General features: G+C 37.3%; 1 protein-coding gene across 2 annotated transcripts in view; it reads right to left on the minus strand.

The window, feature by feature from the left end:
• The window catches only part of clint1a (clathrin interactor 1a), a 176,778-nt gene that overhangs the window by 50,613 nt on the left and 101,789 nt on the right, over positions 1–24,376 (minus strand). For both annotated transcript variants that reach the window (XM_060837035.1, XM_060837034.1), the window contains exons 2-5: positions 15,761–15,865; positions 13,557–13,653; positions 9,889–9,997; positions 7,528–7,692 (exon numbers count right to left, since the gene is read on the minus strand). In XM_060837035.1, the coding sequence (XP_060693018.1) occupies positions 7,528–7,692; positions 9,889–9,997; positions 13,557–13,653; positions 15,761–15,865 (476 nt within the window). The remainder of the gene's footprint in view (positions 1–7,527; positions 7,693–9,888; positions 9,998–13,556; positions 13,654–15,760; positions 15,866–24,376) is intronic.

Here is a 24,376-nt window from a genome sequence, read left to right on the forward strand (position 1 = left end):
TGCTGGTGGACAGTTAAACTGGGAAGACGATCAATCTGCATTCCCCACCTCTGAAAATGCTGACGCTCAAGGATCTGTTTCAGTGCTGTACATCTCCATGACTCTATTACTCTAGGAATGGGATAACAAGACTGAAGAGTTTGCAACCATCTTCAGCCAGAAACACAAAGTGGATGGTCCAAATTATCTTCTCCTGAGTTCTCACGCATCACAGAGACCAGTCTTCAGCCAACTTAATTCATTAGATGAGATATCATGAAGTGGCTGACTGCACTGGAAACCAGCTGTTTTCTCAAACAGTTGAGCTGAGCAACAGTTATCTGCACAACAGATCCTCTCCAAGTCACATCATATATTGCCTCGCAAATAAATTGCCATTCATTATATAAACAAACAAAGTCATTGGATCAAAATAGAGTCAGATGTACAACATGGAAACCTACCCTTTGGTCCATTTTTACCATTCTGACTCGATATACTAAGTTAATTTAGTCCCATTTGCCAGCTATATCCCTCTAAACCCTTCCTGTTCATATACCCATCCAAACGGCATTTAAAATGTTTAATTATACCAGTCTCCACCACATCCTCTTGCAGCTCATTCCATATACACACCTTTCTCTGCGTGAAAAAGTTGGCTTGGGTCCTTTTTCTTTCTTTTCCCCCCCCCATCTTAAATCTCTAGTTTTGGACTCTCCCACCCTGGGGGAAACATCTTGATTATTCACCCTATCCATGCCCCACATGATTTTATAAATCTCCATACGGTCACACCTCTGCCTCTGATACTACAGGAAAAATAGTTCCATCCAATTCAGCCTCTCCCTATAGCTCTAACCCTTGTTTACAAGGCGACATCCATGTAAACCTTTTCTGAACTCTTTCAAGTTTCATATCCTTTCCTATAGCAGGGAGGTCAGAATTGAATGCAGTGTTCCAAAAGAGGCCGAATCAATGTCTTGTACAGCTGCAACATAACCTCCCAACCCCTATACTCAAGGCACTGATGAATCCTGGAATTCCCCACTTCACAACACAATGAGAATTCACATTATCATTATCTTTTCAAAGACAATAAAAAACTGGTCAACATTTATTGCCAATTCTGGTGGTATCCATACCTCATGAATAAATTAAAAAACAAATGCATTTACTCCCTTGTCTATTAAACTTACATTAGTTTTAAAGTAATAGGTAGAATCCACTCTGGTAGTGAAGGAATGCTGTTTGAAAATATGAATAGTTCACACTGATCTCAACAATTATTTCTGGTATACAATTTAAAACTGAACAGCAGTGGTGTATTTGAACCTGATTACGTTGGGTATGTTATTTTTAACATCTTCAACGCAAAAATTATTAACTGAGCTCTGTAAACAGACACACTTAAATGCTTTAAGCTGCTTCTGTACTGCTTGACCCTATCATGGTACAATGCTCTCTCATCCTAATTCAATTTTTCTGCCAGCCTGATTATGCAGCCATCTAACAGGGAAAGAAAGTAAGTGAATCTTATGAATAATTAAGTAAGTGACATTGTGGGGAACTCAGAAAGACAGGCTAAATTTGCAGCACAAATCTAATCAATTATCTCTTATTGCTCAGTGCATGTAATCTAGACACAAGTGACTGTGCTACTGTAAGTTAAGATAATACACTGTACTATCTAGGAGAGAATAAATGACAGTAATTGTCACTTCATTATAGTGTTGCAGGAAACACATCCAAGATTTTACAATCCTAAGTACGTAAACAATATTTCAGACTTGAGCAAATAGCAAATTACATCATTATTTAGCAGTTATCAAAAACAAACACTTGCAATTTTAGTGAAATACTATAAACTCAAGTAGTCGCCCCTCCTTCTCCCCCACTCTGTCATTTTCTCTTTGCTCTTGATAGCACAATGTCTCACTGAAATCTAGTTGCCCAAGTTTCTTTATTAGTTTAGTAGTTCAATTGACAGATATTCATTCAAGTATTTTCTGGTTGTTCTATCACTGATAAAATGATTGTGTTCAAACCAGAAATCAACAGACATATTCCAGCTGGTCACACTAAGCAATTATCAAGTACACCTTATAATTGTGTCATTCCACTACTTGAAACTACTCAACAGAAGTCAAAAATTTAACCTATTCCTTATCACCACCAGGACCTGGTGTATTGTCAGCTAAACAAAATGTGTTCATAGTTGATATGGCCAAATGTTATGAATTTGCATGGATTGAGCAGAATCAGAACATATGGTGGGCAAGGATAAATCATTCAGCCAAGAGCCTGAACTGTTATTCATCAAGATCATGACTGATCACATTGTGATCGTGACTTCGCATTCTTGTCTGCCCCCATAATACCTGATTTTGATGGCCAAAAATCTAATTCGCCCTTGAATAATTTCACTGACTCAAAATCCACTGCATTCTGGGTAGAAGAATTCCACAGATGAACTGCTTTCTCTTCATTTTAATCTTAGGAGGGAGAACTCTTTTTATTTTCCTTGTTAAGTTCTCCCCTTTCCCACAAAAGGCAATTCCTCCTGGTATTCACCCGATCAAGTCTCCTCACAACCTTACACTTTTTGATAAGATCACTCATTCTTTCAAAACTCCAATGTGTGTGCGCTAACCAGTTCAATATTTCAGCCAATGAAAAGCTGTTCATCCCAGAAATGAGTTGAGTGAATCTTCCAAATTGTTTCTAATCCCATTTAATCATTTTTCAAAACAAGACAAAACCTGTACACAATTCTTTTGATGTGGTCAATAAGAACCCATATAGCTCACTGAATCTCCCTCCTTTTATATTTAATTTCTTTTCAATGGACTCTAAACACTTCAGGACCAAATATCTAGAAATCTCTAAACAAAAATTGTAAACACCAAAACCACGGTCTTCAGCCCCATCACAACCTCAGTTCCCTAGCCACTGACTCCATCCTTTTTTTGGGCCATTATCTGAGATTGGATGGTTCAAAGAAATTTGACATGCTGTTTGGCCACATATTCAATTGACCACCAAGATTGCCTGCGTTAACCTCAGCTATTTTCACATATGCCCAAGCTCATCTGCCATTGAAACCCTCAACATTTGTATTTCTACTGTTCACAAAGCTAGCTTCTCATCCAAAGCTGAACTGTATGTTAAATTCCAAATCATGGTCTCATGATGGCACATGCAGCCTACTGAATCTTGAGTAATCAAACCACTCTATTGGCTGCTCATTTCCATAAGACTAAGTTTATTTCCTTCAAACACCCATCCAATACCCTTTTGAAATCATTGGTCTCCATTTCGATGACTCTTTTAAGCACTGAGTTCCAGATCATTATTAGTCTCTCCATAACCAAGTTCTCTTTCATATCCCTCCAGGTTCTCCGCCTACATTGGTTTCCAGTCATGCAATTTGCAGATTTCAAAATTCTCCATTACAAATTCATCCACTGCCTCACACTTCATTTTTTGAAACTTCCTCTAGTTCACAGCCCTTCCAACTCTGAACTCTTGCATATCAGAGTTTAATGGTTATACCATTGGGCACTATTATTACCTGGTTAGATCCTAAATCATGAACTCCTAAATCATGAAATCATGAAAAAGTAGAGCGCTTTGAAGTGTTTCTTAAAACTTTCCTTCTTTATTGTGTTTCTTGTGTTATCTGTCTTAATAAAATGTGTATTTCAGTGTTAGACAGTACCTTTTAACAATTTACCATGTTGTAGATATATAAAAGCATCTTTTGGTTGGATTTATTGGTAGCCTGTTAAGTCACCATGTTGTCCTTGGTCGCAATGCGTCCATGGCTCAAGCAAACTCAGAAGACCAGAATGGTATCGTTTTGTATACTGCAATTAGCAGCTATTGTAGGAAAAATTTTGTTTCTCAATTGAGTAAATGATGGAAGCAATTTTTTACATGCATATTCACTCCATCCTCCAAATTTGCCTCATCTTTTTCACTATTTTCCACCTTGATATGCTTCATTATAGACATTCGCCCCCCTTCTTAGTTTCTTAATATTAACTTGTGCCGTTATGTCGATCAAATGTTTTCATGTTGACTAACTGATTCCCAATCTAGCCTTATTGCTGAAAGGTTTTTGTACACAATGGGTTGACACAAAAGCAAGAATAGAGATTTGGCACATCTTGTGAGAAAATGTCAACCAACACCATTTGCTCAAAACAGATGAAGTCTAACAAACCAAACTGCAGCCAAAACAAAATACTAGTTCTGGGGTTTCACAGGGTTTTAATTTAGTAAAATATTTCTAAAAACTTGTGCAGTATGTAGGTCGCCAATAATTGGCTGATCGACTCAAAAAGCACGTTCCTTTGGTTGCTTGCAGAACAGAGTACTTACGTGCTCAACCAGCTAACTTTTGAAAAACCCAAAGGAAAGCATTTAATGCTAGATGTGATTCTGAGACTGGATAGCACATACTGAACAATCCTGAAAGCATGAATAATTATAGTAGAATTTAATAGTGAGTCAAGCATGTAACACAGCTTATTTACGATTGCTTGAAGTAATATATGTTCATGCATAGGGACCAATTTTTCTGAAAACAAGAAGAATACATTCAAACTCTTTTTTTTTCCCTGAGTTAACAAAGAGCTTCAGAAATTTCCTATTGATTTTCCCATGGCAATGCCTTAACCAGGATCAACTTGCCAATCGATCAGCACCCTATTCTCCAGCAATCTAAATCGCTGGGATTGTTTCAAATTCAGCATTCAGGTGTTTGTCCTGATGAGTGCAAGATAAAAGGTTACAGCAACATGTCACTCTTTTCAATGAAATATACAGGTTTACTTGGTACCATTTAAGTGGACATAGTTACATTTTCAAAAGAGATTTGTAATAAAATCAGAAAAATAAAAGCAAACATTAGAGTTTTGAAAATATAATGAAAATCAAAATAATTTTGGATTTTAGAAGTTATAATTAAGAATGTCTCAGAACACAAAAATGCAAACCCTGGAGAACCAACTGTCATTACAAGGAAAACTAACTGGCTTTTGCATTATGAAGCTGGACAAAAATTAAGAAGAAAGTTTGCAACTTGTAAATAAATGTTCATCTGTGCTTCTGTATAAAAATATGACCTAAATCAAATCTAGGGACTCTCTGAACATGGGGGAAACTAAACTGACAGCGTCAATTTTTTTTTGAAATTTCAAACTAATAAAACAGTTACCAGAATATATAAGCACTATTCAATTCCCAGAACTTCCAATAAAAACAAGAGTAACAGGCCTACAATATGTAAATTCAAAAACTTCAACTCCAAATTAACCTTTTAGAACCAATAGTTAGGCTCTGTCATTTGTACAAAAGTTACTTCAATTTAAGCTTTTCAATAAGAGTTGGCAGGATAGTGACTTGCTGTTTAAGTAAAATCCACAATGGTAAAGCACCAAAACCAAAGCCTAAACAAACAGCCTCTGTTCTTAATGCTGCTGACTACTGGCAAATAAATCCAGAAAAAGAACACTAAGATCTGTTCGTATTTAACAATTCGAAGTAATGAGAACATACTCACATTGTTGTACATGACCACAAGCTCCATGATGATATTCCAAAATGACAGCACCTTTCACAGACATGTCCAGGCACTTTTCACAAAAGCATAATCAGATAACAAACTAAAGAACACCTAACATTATCGGTTTTTTTTTTTGCAAAGGTGATGCTTTGTGTATTTCAGCTTGTAAACTGACATAAGCCACTTGCCAAATCTGTACAGTTTGTTTGCTTATCAATTTTTGGACAAGAAAGTTATTTTTCCACACATCTTTTCCATGCTGAGAGGTCACTGGGAGGCCTGGCCACCTCGTGCCAGGCCACATCCAATCTTTGGTCAGTTGCCTAGTGAAAAATATTTAGGTTTACTCTCTATACCCTGTAATATTCCCAGCAGAGCTCTCTGGACTTCACACATTTCCCTACAACAAGCCAGCCATAATTGGGAATTATGGCACAAAAGCAGGACTGGGAATAATCAATTATCTTTTAATTTTGAACATTATGCAATGCTGAAATACACTGCATCACCCTTCCACCCCACACAGAGAATACTGTATTAGCTCATGTCAATATGAGACATCCAAACATGGAGAAACATACAAAGCGGAATAGAATTTGTACATATTGACTGTATCCGTACAAAGTAAATGAGGTGTAAACTACATTGTAATGCATGAAGGTTATTGTAAATAAAAGCAGGGGCAGGCCTTTTAATCCCTCTAGCCTGCTCTACAATTCACCTAGATCATCACTGATCTCTCCCACATTACCATTTTCCTAAATTATTCTGACTCTTGATATTATCAACATCTAGAAAACAATACATCACGGTCTTGAACATGCTCAATAACTCAGTCCCTATCGTAAAGGTGAAGGCTTATACCCATTGGTATTAGCAGGTTACTCAGCCTTAGGGATCCAGTACAGCCAAGTGCAATCCTGTACTTACATAACACCCATAACCATACACTTCCAGCAGGCACACTGTCACTTAACAGCACTACTCTTTGCAAGTATGTCATGATCTTTGTTGGAAAAAGACAGACAAATGCATGTGCAGTGAGGACCTGTTTCAAGGGTAACTGCATTCGATCACTAGTTTTCTCAGTCTCTCAGTTGCAGAAGGACTGGTTGAAGAATCAAAAGGCTTGAAGAATCCCAAGAATGAAGTGGGAATACGAGAGAGATTATAGAAAATGGTTGAAGGTTAATGTGGTTAGGTAAAAATATTTTGACTCGCACAGATTGTACAACAAAGCGATCAGCATAACTGAATGGAAAAGGCAATAAAATAAACTAGCAGCAGCTTAGGTTGTAATTCATGCCAAGTGCTGATTTTGTTTAAATTAAACTGTAAAACAAAGGAATTGAGTGATGATGATAGGGAATTAATTTCAACATAAGATCATCCATCTTGTGCACCTGTTTGACATCTGTCCCATTCCTTACATCAGCCATGATAGCCAAGTGACAGAGGCTATTAAATGTCAAGTAGAAGCAATTCTGTGCTGTAGGTCCATGCCCAATAAAGTTCAGATTGAGATTGCCCCTACATTTCATGAACTCTTATAGTCAGCCCACAGAAAATGTATGCCTGGTTTGCATTTGTATTAACAGAAATTGAATTCCTACAATTTCCAAAAGTGTACTTGAAATTAGGTAAATGACTAAAGCTTTCCAGCATTCCCTGAACAAACCAAAACATTTTGACAGTTAAAATTTTAACTGTGATGAGTTGCCATAATTCTATAATTTGGAAAACACCTTGTGATATCCAATTAATTGTGCAGGTTAAAACATATGTAAGAGATTGTTTAGAATGTAGGTCAACAAACATTTCAAAGTTAGGTTTGAAATCCTTCTTTCAAAAATGCAAATAGCCCAGTTACATTTTTGTTCCTCTTGTGAACTGCTGCAGAACTTCCAAAACAAAAACTTGAAAGTTAGATGCTTAACATGTGCATCTTTTTCTATTGCATTGAATATCTCAGTACTTACTATATCTAAAGTTTCCCATACTGTCTGAAGACATTCCAATGTATTTGTCTTTGTTTTTCTTGGCTTTCTTCCGTTCTTCCCGTAGCCGATCATCATCCTGTATAAAATCCACCAATTCTTTCACCTTCTGTCTCACGTTTATTCCTTGGTCCTTGCCATTTTCATCTGAGGTCAGGAACAAAAATTAGCTCAACAAGAACATTTAACGACTAATAAATTACACCAATGAACCCAAAAAAATGAACACGAAATCCAGTCGGCCAGTACCTGGGTGCAGTTTATGACAAATATCAAACCACCATCTAAGGACTATTTTGGTGCAGTGGTATTGTCCCTACCTCTGGACTAGAAGGCTTGGGTTCAAATGTCCTAACATATCAATTAAAAATATTTCAAGTGATGGATGCAGGTACAGTTACAACATTTAAAAGACATTTGGATAAGTTCATGAATAGGAAAAGTTTGGAGGGATATGGGCCAAACGCAGGTAAGTCTGTCTGTAGTTTAGTTTGGGAACACAGTCAGCATGATTAGCTGCCCTGAAGGAACTGTTCCCATGGTCCATGTCTATTATCGAAGGTCAGCTGACAACATCCCAGAATGTAACTGTGCATGCATTGCTGACATCACCATAGTCCATCATTACAGCACTTGAATAGAAGGTCCTGTTTGAGGCTGACACAGCAGTGCATGTGTTGCTGGTATCGCTACCCTTGCTGAGGATGACACTAAACCTGGATAGGAAGCTGGACCCAAGGCTTAATGGGCCCTGGGAGGTTCAGCAAAAGGAACCATACCTTCCTCGTGTCACGCCTCAGCCACTGCCTCACCATCTGGTCCTCTCGAGCTTCCACACTGACTAAGCAGGGGGCCTTCCCTGAGCCTGTACGCTATGCTGGAACCTGCACAATAAAAGGTGTTAAAGGGGAAGAGGCAGAAACAGCAACAGCATAACAGACACAGCTGCCCCCTCCTCTGGGTACAGCACCCCAGGCAGAGAAGGGCTCATCTCAGGGCAGCATAACTGCTGGTGGGGGGCAGGCAGCAAGACAGAGCAAATGCGGTAAAGCAAAGTAGACACTACAGGGAAACGGAGGCTCCTATTCTTCAGCCTGAGCCTCCAACTCACCAAGCCCAGGATCATGTTTTGGATTAAACTTTCATCACACTTCCAGAAACTACCTGTATTATTTTCCATCACTCCTAATTACAGAGAGCCTCTTGAACACTCTCAGCATACTTTCCTGCAGCTGTAAATGTTATGGCGATAGCATGAGGCTGGATCAGCGGGCAAGTTCAGCCATACTCCAAACTATGAAACCAATTTTCTCCATTCCCCCCAATCACTCTTACAGATGTATAGATCCGTCCAGGCCTCAGTTTTTAGGCACCTTGCCTGTTCTGTTTTCATGAGAGCAGTCTATGTGGTTTAATGTCCACTGACCATTCTAGAAGACCGATAGCCTAGTGCCTGGGAATATGCACATCTTAGACAACACCCAACGCATAATATGCGATGTGGAAATCTTGGTTAGGTGTTCAATCCCTTTGTCACAAAATATCAGTTTTGAAGCAACTGTCATTCAAGTATGTGTTTCTCTTTATAACAAAAACAAATTGAAGGTAAAATGGCACAGGTTTTTAATTTCAGAATGAATAAAATGTCACGTAGCTATACCAGTTATATTTTTCAAGAAACAGGCTATGCAAAATTCGTTGCTTTATTAATTAGCAAAATAATTAAATGACAATTTTTGGTAAGTACTTCGGCCTAAATTGAACCACTGACTTGCATCTGAACATCTTTCGTCGATCGAGCAAAATGCGTCCATATATTAGAAAAGGCACCTGGGTTATTAGGCTGTACATCTACATCTGACAAAGTCTAATATCAGTTTTATTTCAGTCTTCAAGTTTTGACTTTAATGTCAAAACAATAAAAACATGGCCTTATTGCCATTGCACTGTAAATATTACTTGCAGATATCCTTGCTTCTTCAAACAGATTAGTCTGTGTTGGTGTATAACCTTTCCTTCCTGTGTAATTAAGGCAATTTCTTTATGAGCATCACAGGGGAGTCATAGCTGTTGTGTTTTTTTTAAAAAAAGAAAAACCTGAGCACTCATGTTGTGCTAGTTGTGTTGTTATTACCATGTCCTTTCTCTGAGTTCTTGTCTTCGCTAATTAATACTCTAGGGTCCCCAAATCTCAGATTCTGTACACTTCAGATAGTGCCACTAGTCACATTCTAATTAGTGAAGGAAGCTGATCTACTGGCTGAAGTGACTGACAACTCCGCTTGCTGTTATAATTTGCTCAAAGCTTTTTGTTTTGCTCCCTAGCACTGAAGGTTTGCTCACCTACGAAATGGTAGTTCTCCATCGACCGCAAATCGTAGATGTGTTCTCTGGCGCTGGTAACTACTCGTTCTGACCCATTTCTTATGAGGTAAGCCAAAAGAAGCAGAGACTATAAAGGAAGGTGGAGGAGGAGGAGGAGGAGGAGAAAGAAAATAAAACATGATGAGAGAAAAAAAGTGTTTCATGTTTGCGAGAACAAAGTCACACCCTGCCACATTGCAATGATTGCTTTCTGCATTAATAAAGTACCGTGAATGTCAGCAGTCAGTGGGAGGAATTCCCAGCACAAATCAAAATTGACAGCTGCACGATTAGTTTACCAACTGAACAGAACACAAATAAATTTGCCTTGCGCACAACTAAAAATTAAAGAGATATTGATGCATTCACAACATACTAATTAGCAGCATTCTTCCGAGTGAGATGGTAAAACAGTGACCTGGTCTGCCAATTAGTCAATGCATACAGAAAATATTTATTAGTTATTATTTATAATAACTGGAAAACATGCTCTTCCACTTGACATTGTGCCCCTGCACAATTATGAGGGCACTATTTTCAAAGTCCTATCACTATACAGAGCAACTTAAAATTCTAATATCTAAGGACTGAAAAGAGAAATGCATGTGACAGGAGATGTGTGTTGCTGCAAAAGTTAAACATCCTTTAAAAACTGATCTCGTACATCAGCACCATTTGGGGAAAACAAAATACTTTGTGTCTTCTTTAAATGAATGCTTTTGACCCCCTCTAGACAAAAGTAAGTTAGATCCACCATCAAACAATGTGTCAAGCCTGCCACATAATGTAAACTAACAAATTATTTTTTGAATTATGAAGCGTAGATCAGCAGTCAACTAGTCATTAGGGAGTTTCTCTTCAGGTACAGAACTTCCCCTAATCTCGAATTTCATTACAGTTGACACCAAAAAGACAAGCATGTATTACAAAAAACAAAAATCTACAAAATGACAACACACTACATAATATTCTGTGCTTCTGCTACAACCCATAATTGAAACAGCTCATCAAAGCTTGCACAATAACAAACAGTGGGAGGTTGAGGAAACAACCAACCATCTCAGATCCCAGTCTGTCATAATGGTCACTTGCATGCACCAAAAATGAGATTTTCTTTAAACAGTAACGTTGAAAGTTATTATTTTGACAAATTGCAGCTTTAGATCAAAACGTGAACAAAACATGTTGTTAATTTGAAAATGTACAAACTGGAAAACTTAAACTTAATCTCATTTTATTTTTGAAAGCAATCTTATTGGGATATTGTTTAAAATAAACTGGCTTATAAATTTGGTACCATCCCCATTTCGAATAGTTTTGCAAATCAATTTTAAAATTCCAATAGTGAATATATTTGCACATCGCACCTTACACTGACTGACAAGTGTTGAAAGTTTTTAAAATCCAGTAAAGATTTAACACATTAGGAGATAAATACTGAAAGCTTTGTATTTTCTTCAACAGACCAAATAATAGTCTGGAGCATTTGAACCTCGTTAATTACCATCTGTGGCTGTTTATCATCGAGTCTCAGCAGTGAAAAGCATTGGGGATTACTGCAGTTGTCTGTTACACTTACAGGAATATTAATTCTGTATTTTTATGTTATTAAGCAAAAAGACGCATTGCTTCATATACAGATTTTAAAAAGTTCTGCTAAAATATTGTACATTCCATCCAAAGCTAAATAGTCAGAAGACAAAAGTACCTGAATTTATTCTTTAAAACTTACATATTCAGGCTACACACAAAATACAAATGTGCTTTCATTATGTCAAACCCTTCTAAAATAGTCCGGTTTCAACTTCTGCATATTGTCAAAATGCAAACAAGTATGGAAAAAAATTGATTCTTTGATTTGAGATGTGCCAATCACATTTGTTTTTAATCTGATGGGGGAGGGATCTTCATTAAAATTCTGTCCAAATGAATAGATGCACCTTTTTCAATGAAGCAAAAAAAGCCTTATCTTGTCAAAGGTTTAAAAGCTGTACAATCTTTTAGTAATTTGGAAAGGAAGGGCAAGTAAAGAAATCATCAGTATTATACCTATTACAAATTCAGGAAGATTCAAAGAAGTGCTCAACAGACAATAATGGATTATTTGAAATGAAGACACTTTTACAACATGGGGAAGTGCAGCAGCAGACAATGAGTGTCTAGCAAAGTCCTGCTAACAGCTGCAATAATATTTGCTTTTTAAAAGGCTGATATTGGTTAGGGGTAACTGTTAACCAGGATTTCTGAACTGTTTAATGCTAAACGTGTCTAACACAACATTGTATGGGAGATTTCAAAGCTATAACCTCTACCACAAAGGACAAGAGCAGCAGAGCATGGGAGCATGACCACCTGCAAGTTTCCCTCCAAGCGAAACACCATTTTGACTTTGAAGTGTATTGCAATTTTCTTCACTACTGCTCAGGCAAAATCCTGGAAACTTCCTAACAGCACCAAGGACTGCAGCAGTTCAAGGAGGCAACTTAGCACCATCCTTTATAGAGCAATAAAAGATGGGTAATAAATATTGGCCTAACCAGTGATGCCTACATCCCACAAGCTAATTAAAAAAAACACTGAAGTCTAAAGTATTATGGCGTGAGGCTTCAAATCTTATATAAACATTTAATAGATAGGGATTTACAGAAATTGATTTGACATATTCATTTTAATTTAGACAATTATAAACTGATTCCCCTTCAAATAGGATAGAAATAGAACACAAGCTTCAACTTCACATGCCTGTTCTCTGCCTCAACATTCATTCCTTTCTCCACTGGCATAAGTGCCAGCAGTGTGTACATTTATAAGATGCACGGCAGGAACTCATCTAGCCTCATTAGAAGCACCTTCCAAACCCATGAACTCAACCACCCAGAAGGACAAGGGATGTAAACACATAGGAACATAATTTCTTACAAGTTCCTCCCCAAAACACAAATCATCCAGATATGTAAATATATCACAAGGCACTTAGTCAAAATCCTGATGCACCCTTCCTGACTACACTATATACAAACAGCAGTGGTTCAAGAAAGTTGCTTCCCCATCAACCACTCGAGCAATTAAAAGCAAACAACTTTGGCTTTTCTAGCAATCCTCACACAACCAATGAATTTTAAGAACTAAATGTCACTTCTATAGGCAATAAAATAAAACATGGTTATTTCTATCCACTTGGAATTGAAGTGCTATTGCGCAATGAAGTTCCATACAGTTAGTGTAGTGAAATTTTTGTAAATCTATTTCAAAATTCTTGAATGGTAAAGACCACATTGCTGCACATCTTTAAAAACGGGCAAACAACCACCCGAAGACTCAAAGTGGAAAAAAACTAACAGTATAGAATACACTGAATGATGTGATGTAAATCACTTGAGATTTTAGCATTTAAATCATTTTGTGCAATCATAAATTTGGGGCAGATTGTGCTACCATTTGGCAGATGGTTTCGACAGCACAAATATTAAATTTCGTTAGTCAATTTTTCAATGTCAAAACAGAACAATGAAATGTGCTTTGTTTTGTGCAATACATTAAACACCTCCATGTGCTATTTCACAAAGAGAATGACATTGCATTTCAAAATTTGGGAAGCCCAAATTAGAGGTGCCATGAAATGGGAAAGAAATGCTTTGTTACTCCACCTTATAGACCCGCCTCCAATTCTTTTTATTGTCTTTTAGCATACGAGTCCAAAGCATGTTCATAACTTCAGGAAACTGTTCATACATAAATGTAGACCTACAATAAAAAAAACAGCTTTAGCAGATCCAATATATGTAAAAAAAGAAAACAAAGCAAAAGCAGTGCGCGACTGCAACCTTAGGCGTTTACTTTGTTCTATTTTTACTCATAAAAGGAAATTGCTGCGGGTGTGTATGTTCCCAGAGCACAAGCAATAAATAAGTACAGGCTGTAGGTGGCAGAATAGGTTTGGCTAACACAATGTTTCCTTTTACAAACAGGTATTATGAATCAAGCAGAGCTGCAAATTATTGTCAGTACATTAACATGAAAGAAAAATGACCTAGCAGAACCCCAGCTGGCTACTAAGAGTTTTGTGTGTTGATCTGACATACAGCATATCAAATATTTAGCATTATTACATATGTAACAGATGGTCTGGGGTGAATTGCAGATACAAGCTGGGTCCTTCATTGGTTTTAGATCCATTTGCATTCTAGCTTTAAATCACAAAGCAAAAACCACAGTCAGATCACCTGGTGATCATTTGTTAAAACACTGTAGTTTGCAAAACATACACAAACTTGTCATTTTTTCTTGTTACTCATGAAAAGCACTTACTGCCATTGAAGGCATGTTTTTAAATACAACATAATTCTTTTCTTAATAAGCACAATGGATGGTGGTGATGGCAATAGGGAGTGGGAGTAACTTAGTTTTAGGAAAACTATTTCTTGTTAACTCCAATACAGAACTTGCGCTGATCATTATATGCACAGGCTTTATCTAAATGAACAATCACATCAGTAAGTGTTCTGACTGCTTAGTACAAATTAATTCATTAGTTAACTTTTTCCCTACTCATAGCTCTATGTCTATCTAACCACCTAATCAAAAATACTACATCTGAATAAATGCTGCAAAGACATTTCTCACACACCAAAGTGCAGAATCAGCATCTGTGACCCTTCAACCAATTATATTGCAGAATAGTGCCTTGCTTTTCTATGCAGGGTTAAGCAGTAGACATCAACAGTTGTAGTGAAACATAATACAAGGCCATTTAGTTTTAACTTTGATCAACTATTCTCTACTACAATAGCTATATAGGCTGAGGAATTACTTGCCGTTACTCTTTATTAAAACAAATGTATGATACAATGCTGAGAAATTTAGATCCCAGCAACTATTAATTTTATCAGAATTCAACAGTGATCCCAAAAGAATCAAGAAAATGGTTTGCTCTCTTAAAAGCTGATTTGAACCACCAAGATGAATTCTTAACCACAGCTTGCGAATCTTAGACTCATGTTACACTGATCTTTCTGATGGTCCATATGACATTTTACCTTTGTTCATGCAATATATCACAATTTTGTAAACTCTGGGTTGCGTCTAGAGAGAAAGCTCAGATATATTACATGAGGGTAAAATATTACTGGTTACAAGTTCATCGTTGGTAGTGATGGGATGAATTTGAAATAATGAGTCCTGTCCAACAGTATTGGAAAATGAGCTTAAGTACAATAAATTAAATCATCTTGAGACTGTACAGTGTGTTCAGTCACATGGTCGATTTCAGTCATTTGCATAGTGCTCATAATAATGTGATCAGTATGGTTATTTCATAAACCGAGTAACTTGCCAGCTCCGACAGCCTGTAACCTGTAATGCATTGTGCGCTTTGAAGAAACTGACCTCCTTTAGCATCTTCTAAACTTTGAAATTATGAAATTAGCCATTTGTTTAATGGTAAATTTTACTCTCACTCTAAGAAAGAATGTTCTAAGAGGTTTGTAGGCTTAGTGATAACATCCCTTTCACTCATCCTGTGTAGTTCAATTCCATTAGGAATAAAACCTAGAAAAGTCATAAACTGCATCGTCTCCAGAAGAACGGAGTTAAGGTTGCTCCAGGTGCAACTTCATTAAGTATTCAAATTCCCACGTGCTTTCACTAGCCCATTCCCACTCAACTGCATTTCACTCAAGTGAAATTAAATGGCGTAAATGCAATTTCTTATTTTGAAATGGACCAAAACAGTGATATTACAGATTTTATTCAAACAATAAATAAATCAATGCTTTGAACAGATAGATTAAGCTTTCAGCAAAATTATGTATATTTGGAGATACCCCTAGAGCTCAGCAAGATTAGTACTTACTTGGCGATCTCTGCCATTAGCTGCCCTGAAGGTCCCCACGGATCATCATTGGTTGCTTCTCGAACCTTAGACTCTATCTCTGAATAATTCATAACCACATTTGTGCTGAAATGAAACAAGCCATACACATTACATTAGCATCAAAACATAACCACATGAAAACTTAATAATGACTCACTGACAGCTTTAATGAGATACCTCTATAGGGCGGGGAAACATTGTGTGTGTCAGACTGTGCTGAGGACACATCAATACACATTTAACTTGTCTTAAATCAAGTGTTACTGTTCCATTAGCTTTGCTGAATAATCAAATAACCTATGATACAGTAGGTTTTGTCACAGCTGGACCTAGCGCAATTTTAAGAAAAACCTAAGTGAAATAAAATAGATACAAATAATGTGGAATATTAATAATTATAGTATGCCTCTTTCATGGTCACACTTGTACACAGGTGTTCAAATGTTTCAGCATGGGAAAACCCCATTTCAAATATTGAAGCAATGACTGGGACCATTTTGTCCCAGTTTTTAGTTGGGTTAGCCACCCAAAGAAAAATATTAACATCCCAAAATATTTGTTAATAATTCAAAACAGAGCATATTACTAGATTAGCAAATGAAAAAGGTATAAAGATCCAATCGAGAGAAATCCAAGTCTTCCAAAGTCTTTAGAAGCCAGTTTTGAAAATCTAAACGTTACACTACAAATGCCGGAGGAAAGATCACAGAAGCGCTTCACAGGAGGCTCCCAACACTGAGGATGTCACTTAGACAGGGGACGAAACGCCTGCAACACAAATTCCCAGCTCGGCGAAAAGAACCACAACAATGAGGACCCGCGCTACAAATCTTCTCTCAGACGTTGAGCATTACACTAACTTAGGTTGTGTTATGTTGGTAGCACCAATTTAAAACCAGTTTGCTATCTAGTGCTCATCATCAAATCAGATTCTCATTTAAATGAGCATCTCTTCACATTTACGAAAACTTTTGGATTTTACAACTACTGTAGTGAAGCAGTCTACATTAGTAAAATCCTCTACATTGAATTTCACACCTTGACACACACACACACACCACCAGTCTCATCTTTAAAATTAAATATTAGAACACAAAAATCCATTTCAACACTTATAAACAGTGGCTCCTTCCTGATCATGTTGAAGAAGTTTGGTTATGCAATGAGTAAGCTTGACAGCTGCTATTTGCTTCTTTCCTTGAATACAGTAACATGACATATCATATTCTATTGATGACTTCATACCATAACACCATGCTCCTCTTTCAAAAGCACCTTGCCCATTAACATTCTCTGCTGCAAGCAATGAATTTGAACAGTTGGATGTGCTTTGATGGAAGCAAATTGTAAAATTAAAAAAAACAAAAGCACTGTTACAAACACTCCTCTTTCTTCTCAGGCCTCAACAGCTTGCCTTCTCCACAATGGAGTGCATTAGCTTCTATCATACAGTATCCACTTGAACAATTTAAAAGCATGGATATCAGTATCTGTATTCTGCATAGGCTAAAGCTGTTGACACATACAAAACCTGCTCGAGAAAACATGTTTCCATCAGATAAAAATGTTTCAAAAAAGATTGCAAATTCTATTCACAATTAGATTAATATTGTACCAAGAAACAGTGCATTGTGCAAGTTAAAACTAGGGGACACAGCAGCCTAATGGTAATGTCACTCAACTGGTAATGAAGAATCCCAGGTTAATATCCTAGGGGTACTGGACATGGTTCAAATCCCACCATGGCAGATAGTGAAAGTTGAGTTCAATAAAAATCTGGAGTGACAGAAAAATCTAAAAGCTCATGTAACCAACTGCTGATTGTCGTAAAAACGCATTTGGTTCAATGACGTCCTTTAGAGAAGTAAATCTGCCATCCTTAGCTGGTCCAGTCTAAATGTGAGTCCAGACAGACAGTTATATGATTGACTAACTGCTCCCTGAAAAATTAAGAATTAAGGAATAAATGATGGCCTAACAAATGGACAAACAGAAAAATCTTCCAAATTCCCACTAAGCCTAAATAGAATCAAAGCTCCCTGAAAGAAGAAATTACAAATTTAGTTGCCCCCTCAAATGACTAGAAATAAAAACAAAAACAAAAAAAGAAAATAGCATTTATATCTAGCTTTTGCTTTTTCTACCCATGTTAGAAGACACAGTTGCCTCAAAGTTAATGAGGCAATTACCTGAACTGCAAATGTGTTGCTGGTCAAAGCACAGCAGGTTAGGCAGCATCTCAGGAATAGAGAATTCGACGTTTCGAGCATAAGCCCTTCCTGATGAAGGGCTTATGCTCGAAACGTCGAATTCTCTATTCCTGAGATGCTGCCTAACCTGCTGTGCTTTGACCAGCAACACATTTGCAGCTGTGATCTCCAGCATCTGCAGACCTCATTTTTTACTCGAGGCAATTACCTGAAGTCAATGCAATGTTATAGAACTGTAATAGAGTACTGTTTCTTTAGTACAAAAATAAATACCTCCATGTGTATTGGATGATTATTTTCAAAATAAACAATGGCAAAACAGAGACCAGAGTCTGGTTTTGAAAACACATGGGCAAATTGTTTCATGTGATAATTAAAAAATATAAAAGGAGTGGGATTTCTTTTAGCAGAGGTTCAAAATATGCACATAAATTTTGACAGGTGCACAATACAGATGGTGTTTCAAATTGCCCAATGGGTTTTCATGCAATGTATTTTATCCTAGGCGATGAAACTACCGTTAAGATTCAGAAACTGGGAGAATTGTAATACCACTGCATGTTAAAAAATGAAACATGGGGTGATGGGAAAGAATACTGTTTTTTAAATTTCTGCCCAGTTTGGAACCATTAAACATGTGTACATTTGAACAATACCAGTAAGGCTAATTGAAATGCTACTTTCAGTATGTGTGCTCAGTTTCTTACTATTTCTTTCAGCTTCTGTGGAATTATTTTCCTTCTGGATTTCAACTACTATATTGCAATCTGAATTCAATGGTCTGACAAATCACGGTCTTTTGGAACAGAGAGCAGAACATAGTGGACATCCCACATGGCGTCTGGTTATTTGCACAATATTAAAGATCTACAATTAGTCTTTCTGCCGTATTCAAGGACACAAGTTTTATTTCACAAAAGACCTGGTTGTTTATGGAGAGGCAAGTACTGATGCTAGAATTCGTACTGAAAATATATGCTGGAGATCACGGCAGGCCAGACAGCATCCATAGAGAGAAAGCATGCTAACGCTGAGTCTAGATGACTCTACATCAGAGCTCTGATACAGAGGGGATACAATCTGTGTACACTATATATTTTTATAATCAAATGCTAAAATGTCACTTACATCAATAGTTTTTTTTTCCAGACTTGATGGCTTTCATTCATAAACAAGAGACAAGAATGCTTGGCAAATAGCTCAGTTTTAAAGCGCCAGATTGTTAGAGACTCATATTCTTGTAACATGCAATCCAAGCAGTCGCTGTATCACATGGAATACAAGGATGCAGGCGTTATAATGCAACTGTACAAAATCCTGGTTAAACAACACGTGGAGTACAGAGAGCAGGTCTGGGCACCAGACCTGAAGAAAAATATATTCACCTTCGAGAGTGTACAATGTAGGTTTAGAAGAATTATAGCAGGACTTCAGGGGTTAGGTTTGAGTAGAGATAATGCAAATTAGGCTTGCTTTCTCTAGAATTTAGAAGTTTAAGGAGCAATCTGCTCAAAGTCTTCAAGATATTAAAAGGAAAAAAAAGAGTAATGAACTATGTTGATTGGGTGGAGATTCTAGAAATGGGGGCACAGTCTAAGAATTAGGGTGGCACACAGAGTGGTTGATCTTTGGAACTGTTCCACAAATGGCAATGAATGCAGGATCATTTAATTTGTTTTAATTTTAAATTGAAGATAGATAAATTTTTTAATTAATCAAAAGGTATTAAGGGATCTGGGTCAAAAGCTGGTACATGGAGTTAGATGACATATCAGCCATGATCTCATTGAATAGTGGAACAGGCTCAAGGGGTTGAATGGTCAACTCCTGTTCCTACATTTCTATGGACTACAGTAGTTCAAGCGGTCTCAACAGCAATTAGGAATTAGTAATAAGTACTGGCAACAACACTTATGCCCACATCCCATAACAAAGAAAAACAGCATAAAGGTGGTAAGCTTAATAGGCAGGTTCCCCAGTATCCTCCAATCATGACCCCACATTGATTTAACAATTAGCCTTGGATATTGCAAAAAAAAATTACAGATTCATGCCCCCATTCACTTTCAGGTAACTTTGGTTACTGCTACCAGCATTTATCTCCCAAGAATGGAGTACAGCTTAAAAAGAACAGTTCGCAAAACACCGAGTTGCCAAAATTCAAACAAGACAAACAATAAAACAACAGGTACAAGAACAATGACATTTTTTTCTCCTTGGGGTCAAGGGCCAGGACTTGAAGGTAACCATGTAGACCATTTATCTTTTGGAGACACCTTGAGGATTAATAGGGTTTTAAAAAATTACAATTTTCATTTGAAATCCTGATAATCATCCTGGTGATCTCAATGTAAATTCCATGACATGGTATTCTGCTAAGGCAGGACCTGCCTACTAAGTCAATTATGGCTGTGCTCATTTTGTACTGAGATTCTCAGTAACATGTTCTCAATTGATTTTATAAAACATTTATGGGATGGTTATCTGATGTATGACTGTTTATTATTGCTGTCCCACCTGAGTAGTCAATTTTTATTTTATAAAAAAATTTAATTGCATCTCTGCACCTCTCTCTCGCAAATTTTGTTGTGCAATTCAGAATTGCAAAAATAGGCATTCATGGAAACACTATGAGTGGCTTCATGTTCTCCCTTTGATCTACTGAATCTTCTTTACACAGGTGTTTGAGTAAGGCACCAGCTCGTGGTGAATTTTAATGGAGTACAACAGGAAAACTTAAAACCTAAAGTCCATTTAAAATGTTCTCTCCTCAACTCTATAACAGCATGAAAACAAAATTTAATCTTAAGGAGTAAATGTTATCCCTGGGTGCAACAATTTTAATCGTCTATTTAAGAACACAATTCATTGTTTTTGAAATCATGCTCTGTATTCCACATCAAGCAAACCTAAAAAAACTACACAACTTGGCTTGGAACCAAACCATTCAAAAATAACTTATTTTGGAAAGGTGGAAAAGTAGCAGTATTCTCCCTTTCCCATGTTTTGCATGGCTCTCATTTCTTGCCCTACCCAGAATCCTTGTGACCTTTGATGCAAAAAATAATTTCTCTCTTCCAGATGTGAGGGGAAAAAATTACGACTTCGAATGCAAAGACTTCCTGTGATTGATATAAATTTAATACTGGTAGACAGCTTTGAAGGCCAGGGGGAGCTGTTTGATTAGTTTATACTGGGTTCCATCCAGGGAACCTTGCTCCCTTCTAAGCCAGGCTGCATTAAAATGTCCTTACCCGCAAAAGCAGCCAGCTGTGAAACAATACGGTCCGACAGTCTGTGCGCATCTGATATTCTGTTCACAAAGCTAATGTCACTTGTTTTTTTTCCTAAATAAAAGGGTACCACTTTGTTCAAACTTTATGTTTACTTAGGTTCGAAGGGAATGAAGGAATTTGATCTGATTGGCATCTTCACTTTCAAAGCTAAAATTACCAATTTGTAGTAAAATCTGATCGAGCATCTCTTGGTAGGAGAGATAGAGGCGGAAGTGAGAAGAGGCTAAATGTGTGAACACATAGCATGGCATGGGCTAATCAGCCATGAAGTAATTTGTGCTGCATCAAAATAAACTTCAGAAAACAAAATGACAACATTAAAACTAGGCAAATCAGTTTCCTAACTACTTCACAATTGATAAAGATGGCACATAATCAAGGCACTCAGTTTGGAAAAACAAGATACACTATAATGCCAGAGCTGAAAACAGGTCAGCTTGATCAGGGTGGTACCACTACAATTTGCTTCAATTTGGACAATTTGACAGTTCTGTTCCATTTCGCTAGCCAGTACTAGAGTGTTAGAAAACACCTGTATGAACCTCAGCCAAGGAATTGATGTAAACATTATGACAACACATGTAATAATGAAATTGACTTGGGTGAAATACTGAATGACGTGCAGAACTGTAGTCAAACAGGAGTCAGCAACTATAGAAAAGAAGAAATCTGAGGGGATAAAAACTGAGACTCATGAAGGGAGAGGGACAGCAGACACATATCAAGTTCACATTCAAAGCTGCAACTTTGAAGCCCCTGTCATTGCTGTTTTTGCATTGAAAGAAACAAATCAGATACTATTACACTTGGTATTTCCATTTCGAAAGATAAGATTTTTCATTCCTTCTCAAAAAGATACCAACACAAAAATGAGTTCCACGAGTATGAAGGAAAAGGCTACTTCTGGCTAGAATTGAAAAGGTTAAACATAATGCAAAGAAATTCAAGAGTTCAGCTATCTTCAAGCTCCACCCGTTTATACAAAGAGTCAGTAATTGCACAGTCGATTACTTCAGTCACTCTATGTATTTAAAAATATTACAGTATTTGCAAAGAATAATGTTGGGGCAAGGGGAGTCATAGAATTATTTCAACATTGGAGCCTGTTTGGCCAGTTAAGTCTGTGCTAATTCTGGAATAGCAACCCACCTTGTCCCATTTTTCCATATAGGACTGCAAACTTATTTTGTCCCAGATAAATATGCAAATCCTTTTTCAAGGGCTCAATTCCATCTCAGGCAGTGTACTAGATCCCGAACTATGTACTACACAGAGAAATGCTTTCTCTCCTGCCACCGTTACTTCTGTTATCCGTCAATTTAAACTGGATTCTTTGGATCTTCACCTTCAGCCAAAAAAAGAGACCTATCCATTTTGTCCAGACCTCGTGGTTTTAAAAATTTTCAATTTTTCAATATTTCTCCTCTAAAGAGGAGCCAGATTTCTCTCATCAATCTGCTTCAATGAAATTTATCACCCCTAGAACTGTTTCCATGAATCATTTTTGTATCCTCTCAAATACCTCCAAATCGTAAAATGTAATGCCTAGAACTGAATGCAATACTCCAGTTGAAACCAAGCAGGCTGGACGTACAATTTCCTTGCTTTTACATTCTCTGCCCCTTATCCCACTGCACCTGCACATCTTATGGATTTCTATCCTATATTTTGCTTTGCCTCATTCCTCTTACCAAAATGGATCACTTCAGTATGAACTTTTCATTTGCCAAACGATTCCTCAAACCTAATTCCTTCAAGTTCATGTCTACTCTTCTTGCAGTTCACAATATTTCAAATCTATGTCATATGCAAATTTCAGAGTCAAGTGTTAGATGCTAGAAAAGCTCAGGTCAGGCAGCATCCAACGAGCAGGAGAATCAACGTTTCAGGCATAAGCCCCATCCCTGAAGGGCTCATGCCGCGAAACGTCAATTTCACTACTCCTCGAATGCTGCCTGACATGCTGTGCTTTTCCAGCACCACCGACTCTACAGCATCTGCAGCCCTCACTGTCTCGTAGTAAATTTCTTTAAAAAGTGCCCTGTACACCCAAGTTAAGGTCATTCACAGATTAAGAAAAGCAGTGGCTGTACCAGCACCTCACAGGGATCCTAACCACATACTACTTCTCCAGTTTGAAAAGCAATTCATCAATAAATTCTCCTTGTAAGAAAGGTTCAATAGCAACACAGCCTTCACACAGATGGAGAGTGCTAACGCTGCAAGTGTCTAGCTGGTCAGACAGCATCTATGGGTAGATGCTGGATAATGAGCATTGAGAAAGGACAGACATAGCACTTGCATGAAGAATTGTAACAGGAGGAAGAAGCAGAAGCAGACCATGTCATCAAGGAAGGAACAGTTTCTTTTGAATGTTAAGAGGAGATATGTTCAGTGTAAGAATCATACTGGAGGTGGTGGAAATGGCATAGGTGGTATTCATTGAAATTGGTGAGGTGGGGAAAAATTAGCATTAGTGTATCTCTATTTAACTCTGGGAAAGGAGAGAATGAGCAAGTAGAAATGCAGAAGTTTGGAGGAAGTGAGACAAGTTAAAAAGGTTTTCAATATGAAGAGCAGCTCAGCTATGCAGAGAAATGGAGTTGGTTTAGATACAGATTACTTGGGATTTCATTTAATCAGGAAGCAAAAAAGTTTTCTGGCCATCTCATATAGTGTGGGGTGAATGGCTTTACTTGCTCAAGAGAACGTTGGGGCCAAGAAACAAATAAAGGTTGCTGATTGTATCATGGATGTAAGTGGAAGACATTGAACACCAGAAGTCTTAAATTTCTTATTCTCAGTTCCAACCACTACTGCAGGCATCATGTGCTAACTTTGTAATGGACTAGACCAAACCACCACAAAACATTAAGATAGCCTAGAGCCCTTAACTTTTCCTTACGTAAAGTGTAAGGTATTGCATTTTAGATGCAAATGGATTGGTCAAACTTTAAACAAAGCACACTACTTTTACAAAACAGTTAAAATACTGTAAGTAAAAATAAAAAAAAATTGTCTTAACTGTAACTATATAAATGCTTAAAATATATTCACTATAAAATAATATTAATTGTTCAAATATAGTA

Source organism: Hemiscyllium ocellatum, chromosome 16, assembly GCF_020745735.1.
Source record: "Hemiscyllium ocellatum isolate sHemOce1 chromosome 16, sHemOce1.pat.X.cur, whole genome shotgun sequence".
In the NCBI taxonomy this organism is placed as follows: domain Eukaryota; kingdom Metazoa; phylum Chordata; class Chondrichthyes; order Orectolobiformes; family Hemiscylliidae; genus Hemiscyllium; species Hemiscyllium ocellatum.